Genomic DNA, 10,195 nt, shown 5'->3' on the forward strand with positions numbered 1-10,195 from the left:
ACACCATTAAAAATCATTAATATTTTCATGAATAACATACATACATGATATAACAATTAGTGACTCAACTTTTTATAATTTTTGTTTTCTTTTTCATGGAATAAGTTTTGAGTGTGGAAAATACATTTAGCCACGATCATAAAGTAGAAGTGTCCTGAGTTGATTTGGACTCCATACACATTAAAAAAATGCCTCATGCCACATACATTCTCTTCCTCACATAAAAACTCTCATCTCATACGATATCTCTTTACATTCACACTCTATCTACATTTGTTAATTTAAGTATTAGAGGTTTGATGTTCAACTGAGTAACTTGTTTTATAAAAAAATCATGAAAACTCAACAATGAACACTAGTGATTTTTATACCCACACATGTAGGGGACTCTCCTACTCTAGTACTGTCATGAGGACGACACCATCGATGTAAGATGTAAAGTTTGAAATACTGTTCTATGTTTTTATTCATGCTTTACAACTAGTATATATAATACAGAGAAATGAAATCACAATCCAAGAATAAAGCCTAAACAATTGCTAACAGAAAAATAATTCCTAAACATAAGTTTCTAATAACTGGACAATGAGTTATATATGGAATGTAAAGATATATGTGTAGATATGGCGTTGATGTGTAGATATGATGTTGATACACCCCCTCAAGTTGGAGTATGGAGATCCATAACGCCCAACTTGCGTGATAATGCTTGGAAGTGGTCTCGTCCTAAAGCTTTGGTGAAAATATCTGCAAGCTGATTGAAGGTTGATATGTGTCTGGTAGTGATGAGACTGAATTGTGAGTTCTCATGAATAACATGACAATCAATTCCTATATGTTTTGCACACTTTTGGAAAATAGGATTCTGAGCAATGTGAAGAGCCGTCTGGTTGTCACAGTATAAGAGCATGAGTTTGGAATGGTAAACATCGAGATCATGAAGAAGTATTTTAAGCCATGTGAGTTTACAGGTAGTGGAAGCAATAACCCGATACTCAACTTCAATAGAAGAACGAGAGACGGTCTATTGCTTCTTAGTACACCAGGAAATAGGACTACTGCCAAGCTGAATAAGAAAACTTGTTGTGGATCTGCGAGTGAGTGGACAATTAGCCCAATCTGAATAAGAGTAAACTGAGACTTGAAGATTACTGGAAACAGGAAAGAACAAACCCTGGCCTGGAGTGAATTTAATATAACAAAGAACGTGAACAACAACATCATAATAGAGTTGTCGCGGATGATGCATAAATTGGCTTAGAATATTGACTGAAAACACGATGTCAGGACAAGTGATGGTGAGGTAGATGAGACGCCCAACAAGTCGTTGAAAAAAGCTTGGATCAAGAAGAAGATCACCATCAACATTGTTAAGCTTCAGATTTTATTATATAGGAAAATTAGTGGGGCGAGTACCAAGATGGCCACTGTCATTAAGAATGTCAATAGCATATTTGCGTTGGTTTAAGGATATACCAGTGGGAGAATGAGCAACATCAAGTCCAAGAAAATATTTTAATTTGCCAAGATCCTTAGTGTGAAAGTGATGAGTGAGCATGGTCTTGAAGTTGGTAATGGCAGAAAGATCATTACCTGCTATAAGAATGTCATCAACATAAACCAATATGAAAGTGAAAGACTGACCCTAAAAGAGTTTGAAGAGTGAGTGATCAGCCTGAGATCGGATGAACCCGCAGTAAGCAGAATGGAGCATAATTTAAAGAAGCAATTGTGAGATGCTTGTTTGAGCTCATAGATGGATTTCTGAAGATGACAAGCAGGAGTCGGCAGGAGTCGCTGTTGGTGTGGAATAACCTGATGAAGGAGACATATAGACTTCCTCATCAAGATTGCCATGTAAGAAAGCATTTTTAACGTCCAACTAGAAAAGGTGCCATTGTCGAGCTGCAGCAACTGCAAGAATGCATCTAATAGTAACAAGTTTAGCAACAGGAGCAAAAGTGTCATGATAATCCAAACCTTCTATCTGAGTATATCCCTTGGCCACTAAGCAAGCTTTGTGTTGTTCTATGGATCCATCAGCCTGAAATTTATTTTTGAACACCTATTTACAGCCAATGAGTTTTTTGCCAGGTGGAAGAGGTTAAAGAATCCAAGTATGGTTTACTTCTAAGGCTTGAATTTCAGCTGCCATGGCATTGCGCCAATGAGGATGGCTTACAACTTGAGAATATGATGTGGGATTAGGATGTTGAGATCATGCAGAAAGAAAAGCTAGATGGTGGTTAGAAAAACGATGATAAGATAAAAAGCAAGAGAGACAATGAGCAGTACCTGAAGAAGATCATAGAACAGGAGAAGTCGTGAGAGACTTTGGAAATGAAGAGTAGATGTAATCGTTGAGGTAAGGTGGACATGTAGCAGCTCGTTTTGGTTATGAAATGAGATCTTGAGGTGGTAAGGAAAGAGATGGTGTTGTGAGTGGTGAGGGAGGAATTATGGAAGGGAAAGGTGATGATGTTGTTAAATTGGATGAGGAGGGAATATTAGGAATTTGAAATGGAAGGACTGGAGCAGTTGCAGGAGGTGAAAGTATAAGGTGATAAGGAAAATTATGCTTTTCAAAAGTAACATCACGGGAGATGAAGAGCTTGTGATTTTCTAGATCATAGACACGATAAGCTTTATGGTTGACAGGATAACCTAAGAAAACACAATGTGAAGCTCGAGGAGAGAATTTATCTCGATGTTGACTAGGGGTTTGGGCATAGCATAAACAATGAAACACTCGTAAATGTGTATATAATGGTGGTTTTTGGAAAAAAGAGCTCATAGGGGGACTTATGCTTCAGGCTAGGGGAAGGAGTTTGGTTAATTAAATAAGTGGCTGTGAGAATACATTCTCCCTAGAATGAGATATGAAGATTAACTTGAAAACATAAACATCAAGCCACATTAAGTAGATAGCAATGTTTCCGTTCAGCAACACCATTTTGTTGAGGTGTATCCATACATGTGTATTCGTGAAGAATGCCATGATCATGAAAAAAAGTTTGGAGTTTATTAGATAGAAATTCTTGACCATTATCAATGCACACATGACGAATAATGCAATTAAATTGAGTTTTAACCATGGCAAAAAAATTTGTTAGGCAAGTAAAAGTATCAGATTTCATGTGCATGAGATATACCCATGTTGTGTATGAGAAATTATCCACGATGGTTAAAAAATAATGGGCTCCTGAATGTGATGCAGTAGGATAACAACCCTATATATCATAATAAATTCGATTGAAACAAAATGTGCTTTTATTTGTATTCAAAGAAAAAGGCAAACGAGTGTGTTTTGCTCTAGCATATATATCACAAGCTAAATGTTAATTAGAAACACGTAAAGTTTTTGGAATGCATGAAATAGATGGATGGCCAAGTCGCTGATGCCAAATGATGGAATCAGGGATGTTTTGAGAATGGAGGGTAGAGGTAGAGAAAGGCTTGTAGTGATATAGTCTATCGCGTACTTCACCCATTCCAATCAGCTTCCTCATTAATAGGTCCTGAAAAACACAAAAGGTAGAAAAAAATATGGCAATACAATTGAGAGTTGTGGTGAGTTTGCTAATAGATAGTAAATTAAATTTAAAAGAAGGTATATATAAAACATTAGAAAGGGAGATATCGGGTGAAATATGTAATGTGCCAATATGAGTTATAGAAACAACATCACCATTTGGAAGTTTAATGGGATATGGTTGATGCAGGGATTGTACATTATTAAGGGGTGATAAATTCAAAGTATATGATCTGAGGCACCTGAATCAATAACCCATTCATGATTAGAAAAAGAAGTAGAATTGCAAGAAGCAAGGTTACTAGCAAAGTTGGCAGAATTGGTGTTCAAAACCAAATTATTCACTGGTGATAGAAGATCCAAAAGGTGAGAGCATTGGTCACTAGTGAGATTGGGAATATTAATCTCAGAAGATGTTGAAGAATTGATGGCATTATTCACCGCCATTGATGAGCCAGCATGTCCATTAGTTGCTTCACAGTATTGAGGTTTGTTCTTGGGGTAACCATGCAACTTGTAATAATTGGATTTCTAGTGACCATCACGATCATAGTAGTCGCATTTTGGACGACCATGTCCTCTTCCCTTATTATTAGAACAATGTGCAAGAAGGCGAGGAGCTATCATGATAGCAAATTCTGTTGGAATACTGGAGATATGCAGGAGACGTTGTTTCTCTTCTTGATGCAGAATTGAATGTGCTTTGGTGACAGGAGGTAAAAAATCCATAGCCAAAATCTAGTTATGGATTGGAGCATAAGAATCATGTAATCCCATCAAGAACTGAAAAACCCGCTCAATATCTTGTATATGAGTCAATTTTTTTAAGACACCACAAGTGCATTTTGGTGCAGGAATAGTCATAGAACCTTGCATGAGGGTAGCAATATCACGCTTTAATTTAAAAATCCTGGGATTGTTGCTTTGAGAGAAACGATCTTCAAGATCAAGCCATACATCACGAGGATAGTCATGATAAATCAAACTATTAACAATTGATTTATCAATGGAGTTGAGAGTTCATGATAAAACCATGTCACTGCAGCGCTCCCATAATTGAATTTTTGTTGTGGAAGATGGTGGTTTGGAGAGAGAACCATTAACAAAACTCAGTTTGTTTTTAGTGTTTAATGCCATTTTCATGGCTCACTTCTAGGTAGGGTAATTGTCACCATTAAGAAGAATGGAAACTAGAATGGAACCTAGGTGATCAGCAGAGTGAAGAAAATATAGAGATGTTAAAAGGGAAACTTCCTGAGATGTGGTATTAGACATGGCTACAAGAAGAAGATATGCAGCAGAATGAAGAAGATCTAAGGATGAAGAACGTATATAGAGACTGAAAAACTTGTATAGAGACAGAACGTTCTGATACCATATAAAGTTTGAAATATTGTTCTATGTTTTTATTCATGCTTTACAACTAATATATATAATACAGAGAAATGAAATCATGATCTAAGAATAAAGCCTAAATAATTACTAATGAAAAAATAATTCTTAAATATAAGTTTTTAATAACTAGACAATGAGTTATATATGAATGTTAAGATATATGTGCAGATATATTGTTGATGTGTAGATACGTTGTTGATATAAGATGTGAGACGTAACATATTATACTAGCTTTCAACTATTTACTTTGTGAATACTATTAATTATAATCTTGATTAGAAGTGATCATGGGAGATCTGCTTAGTTGTCTTTTAGCATCTGTCTGTCTTCTACCCTCTCTTGGCGCTGTAGTAATTAAGATATTGGTGGTTGAATCCTTGCTTTATACAAAGTATATTGAGAAAGAAACATTAAAACCTATGCGATATGACCATAATTAATCTCTATGGTCAAAAGATAGCGCACCCTGGAAGTCTAACTCCAACAAGTGAGCAAGAGATCATTGCACGGCAATAGCCTCCAATTGTGCAGGCCACATTTTGTTCCTTTTAAATTAAATACCTAAATATTATCCGATATATATAGGTGTTAGCTCCTACTAAACCTTCTCAATCTGTTTTCATGGATAAAGAATATTATCAGCTCTTTTTTTTTTCACTAGCTTCTTGACCAGAGTTCCAAATATTAAGCTGCCATGTCGCTCTGAGTTAGAGATGTTACGTCTGACCATTTTTTGCTTAGTGAGTTTCGTCTAGTCATTATTGTTCAGCCCACTTGGTTTTAATCAGCAAAAGAAAGCAAAATAAAGCCCTATTGACACTCCCCTAATTGATGTCCACACTCCTCCCTACCTTGTCATGGGTAAATACCCTAAATTTTCTTGTTAATTGCTGTACTGAAATCCATAATTTTAAAAACCAACAATATTCCCCTCTCGATCGCAAACCATTAATTTATTTTATACAACTCTACAATATATTAATGGACACCATACTGTATCAAATTTAATAAAGTATACATTCATAAATAATAAAAAAACATATGTAACATAATACACCTTGGAAGATGGGAAAAAACCATCAAGTAGGCAGATCAAATCAGACTGATCAATCCCTATTCAATAATGAATAAGGACAGACCGTATTCATATATAGATCTCTGACACAACAAAATAGTATTGTTTTATTTCCTTGAAATAGCCTTATATGGTAGATATAAGCCCGCAAACAATTTTAATTTTGGGTTCACATTGGTTTTGATTTTTCAAACATCTTTTTTTATCTTGTTATCATTAATATATTTTACGTGGTGTCTAAAATGTTTTTTATTAAAATATATTTTAAAATAATTTTTTTAATTTAAAACTTCACAACCTAATTTTCTAATAATTAAAAGTCGCTAAAATATAGATAAAATAAACAACACATCATTTTTGTTATTTTTTTTAAATTTTAATATTTGTTAATAAAATTAAAAATAAATAAGAACTAGATATTTAAATTACTCTAGGCTTACACATCCTATTCTTTTTCTCAAGACTCATGTGCTCTAGATTAATTAGATCCAATTGACCGGGTTTGTTTTCTTTTTTTTCTTTCCTTCAAAACTTAACCCATCATAATTCAATCTTTTTTTCTTATTTTTTTTTTAATTTTCACTGTTTAATATTTTGTTGTTTATTAATTAAGCGATGTAAATTATTTTGATTTAGTATTTTTATCTAATTGTCTTGGTATTTGATTTGTTCTCTCATTTTATATTTTTTTTGGGCTGCATTGCTAGTTCTAGATTTATTTAATTAAATGCATATAAGATTTTTTTTAATTTATAATTAAGATTTTTTTATATTAAAAAACATGTAAAAAATGTTGTTATATTAAAAAAATTATTTAACCCACAGTGAAATGAAATGAAGAATCAAATAAACAGGAAGCAGTAAAGCATGTTGTCTATCTTCGTTGGACTTGTAAAGAGTACATTGAATTCATTATTAGTAAAACCCAAAAAGCGTCTTGTCTTAGGTACAACCTTACCAGGTGTTTCATTGTCAAAAGAGCGATGATCTTGAAGGTTGGGAAGATATGAATAGATTCATGCAAAGCCATTTGCCATGGGCAATCATTTTTGTCATATACAACACAGGAATACTTCACCCACGACACTATCTCCCTTTTTTTTAAGAAGAATCAAATAAAGAAATGCCATTAATGGAACCTAGAGCACCGAGAGAACCGAAAAGCAGGTCTCCCACCATTAGAGAATTCCGTGCTAACCAAAGCCTTTTGTGGATCTATTCGCATCTTATGATTTCTATGACCAATTTCCTTTCATTCTTTAATAATATCACACCAACTTCCAACCAAATGTTGAATTATGACAAATATCATGCGGGGACCAAATTATTATGTTTCAATTATGGTGTGGAAATGGCTAGACATCAATACTGAATGGACATCGAGAGTTTGAAACCATGGAAACAACTAATCTACGACTTATTCTAATCACCAAAACATGTCAAAATTACTAAGAAATATAATTTGGTAAAGAGGAAGCAGAGTTTCTTAAGAGATAGATTATACATGCAGGTACAACTGAAACAAAAAGTTTCAGGAAAAAGCTTCTGACAAGAAGTTCTGCAACAACTAACAAGTAGCGCTACATTAGGCACCTATCTTCGATTTTTTTCCCCTTTGATCTTTCTTTTTTTGCATCAGAATGAAATGTAATTTTCTTCTTTTTTTTCCAATATTTTCACTGTCATTTTATTGATCACCCCATATTCCACAGAACCTCATTGGTAAACATCAACCAGACAAGGTAGGGAAGCAGCTTTCGGACCTAGTAAGCGCAGCAGCACGAATTTCTCCCTTCGTTTTGGTAGGACTACTTGGAGTTGACCTTAAACCTCTCGGTGAATCCAAGCTTCTTCTAAGAATTTGTCTCATGGCAGCTATCAAATGAATGGTTGGATCAGGAGGTGGCCCTGAGGAAACAAACTTCTTGCAGAAGTTCATGTGCCTTGCCATTGCTTCTTCAGTACTAATAAGCCTCTCAGTCCTTATAATTTCATCTTTTATAGCCTCAGCACATAACCCACAAATCCATTTACCATGATATCTTTCGCGTACTCTTTCAATGTATGCCGGTGTGCACTCTTCGGTTAGGCCACAGCAATCACATTTGGCAGACTCGACCTCAATCTGCGCGATGAGTTTGGTTACTGTCGTTGCTGCTGCTGTTGCTGGTGTTTCTGGTGCCGAGACCACCATAGGGTCGCTGATAATAGTAGCAGACATTGCCAATTACCCTATAAATTCATCAAACAACGTTAATCGATTAATAAAGAGCTACACAATATATATTATGTTTTCATTTCAACTAGGTTGCCAGCTACTTGATTGATGTAATAAAAGACAGAGCTGTGAAATGCTCTGTTTTCTAAATTTGATTTCTTTGTTTCAAAAACATGAGGGAAAAAAGGATTGATTATTACGCGTAGAATGCATTAGGAAACCAGCTGGACATCCAAAAAAAGGGTTTTGAAAACAGCTCAGCGTCTAGAAAAGTCGTGGAAAAAAAAGACAAAAAAGAAAGCCTTTAGCTTTGGTTTTCCTTCGATTCTCTGTTCAAGGAAAACAGGGCAGCAACACCTTCCATCATACAAATACAGCTCTTAAATCATCCTTAGCAAGGAGAAAGAAAAGACACAAACATTTAAAACGATCAAGAAAGATGAATACAAGTAAAGAAAATTAAAACAAAAACATTTTTCCTAGAAAAAGAAAAAGAAAAACAAAACCTTACAGCAAAAGGGCTAACAAAAACAAGACCATATGCTTTAGTGCTTTGCATGAAAAAGCAATATATACAGGCGACTAAAATGAAAACAAAATCCTGATGAAGAATAATAATTATTACCAGAAGCAGCAGATCAAACTAAAACTCCTTAATGGTTTTTTCTTTTGTAGGTGTGTTGTTAATAAATGTTATGTATGTCTCTCTGTCTCTTTACTTCTGCTGGCTACCTTGGCTTTGGTAAACACTCTCTCCTTTTCCCACTCTCCTTCAACCTTCTCTTCTCCAGCAAAGAAGATTTCATGAATCAAATTCATTTCAAAGGGAAATCTTCTTCCTTTTTTTTTTTCCCTTTCTCTAAATCTTAAGCTTGTATGAATCAAGATGAAGACCCCCTTTTCTTTTCTCTTCTTTTCTTCCCTTTCCTTGATGACTAGCAGAGAAAGAGCCCAAACCAAATCTTCAAAAGAACAAAAACCCAAGAGACAGCTTTTTGTTTCTGCAAACAAAAAGAAGGAAGAAGTCGCACTTATATTATAAGAGAGAGAAGAACAAGAAGGAGAAGTGAGGAAGAGAGAACAATGATTGGAGCCTTAAAGAGTAACAATCTCACGTCGACAATAGATGCTGTCATTGAATTCTGACCGTTGATTGCTGATTGCCAGCTAAGCATTTATCATGTTTTAGAAGAGACGCCTATTCTTAGACAATTGTGTGCTGTCTTAGAGGATCTTGCCTCTTCATTCTGCCATCCCTCAACCCAATTATTAGATGCCACGTGTAGTACACAAACGTGTAAGGTACCGGTTTTTGCCCTGGAGATCTCCTTCACAGCCAAGTTGCCATTTAAGTAGTTATTTTGTGTGTGTGTAATAGGGTTCTTGGAGTTGATGCTGATTCATTCAGATTGCTAATTTTGGGAGTATGCAACTAATCAATTTGAAGTGCAGGGTAAGTGTTCTCTGTCATTTGTGATTCCCAAGCAATTATTGTGTCATTTGCTGGACTGTTCTGTTCTCTTTTTTTTTTTTTTCCCAAAACCAATTTTCTATATGAAAATTGGATCATAAAAGGAAACACAATATTATACCATTTTTGTGTCATTTACCAGACGACTCCATGTATATGGTAACTCTGCTCATCGTGGACGACTCCAGTGGGTGGGGATCCCTAGTTTTTCAGACTTCCAGGGATCTTGAAGAGCGAATTGAATGCAATTAATTTGTTGTGCTGTTAGGGCACTTATGAGTAATCATAAAGATGTTTGGGGATCTTGGTAAAATTTTCTTATATGGTCATTGATTTCGCGAAAGATTTTGGATTGGATTGGTGAGATGTGTGGTCTTCGGTATAGATTAGACTTCTGAGTTCTTCAGATAACAACAAAGAAGGAATATAAGTGGTGTATTATGAATTTCACAACTTTTAAGTCTGACTGTAGATGATGAGGTAAATAATAAGTGGTGTATTATG

General features: G+C 35.0%; 1 protein-coding gene across 1 annotated transcript; it reads right to left on the reverse strand.

Annotated features, from left to right (window-relative positions):
- Positions 1-7,439: 7,439 nt before the first annotated feature.
- Positions 7,440-9,300, reverse strand: LOC105133436 (uncharacterized). The gene is made up of 2 exons (XM_011037439.1): positions 8,846-9,300; positions 7,440-8,234 (listed from the first exon to the last, which is right to left on the reverse strand). The coding sequence occupies exon 2, from the start codon at positions 8,221-8,223 to the stop codon at positions 7,732-7,734; it is 492 nt and encodes a 163-aa protein (XP_011035741.1). The 5' UTR covers positions 8,224-8,234; positions 8,846-9,300; the 3' UTR covers positions 7,440-7,731.
- Positions 9,301-10,195: the final 895 nt, after the last annotated feature.

The sequence above is a fragment of the Populus euphratica genome, unplaced genomic scaffold (genome assembly GCF_000495115.2).
Source record: "Populus euphratica unplaced genomic scaffold, PopEup_1.0 scaffold33.1, whole genome shotgun sequence".
Lineage (NCBI taxonomy): Eukaryota > Viridiplantae > Streptophyta > Magnoliopsida > Malpighiales > Salicaceae > Populus > Populus euphratica.

Excerpts from the sequence above, each read along its gene's own strand:
- LOC105133436 (XM_011037439.1), bottom strand. The coding sequence starts at position 8,223 with ATGTCTGCTACTATTATCAGCGACCCTATGGTGGTCTCGGCACCAGAA.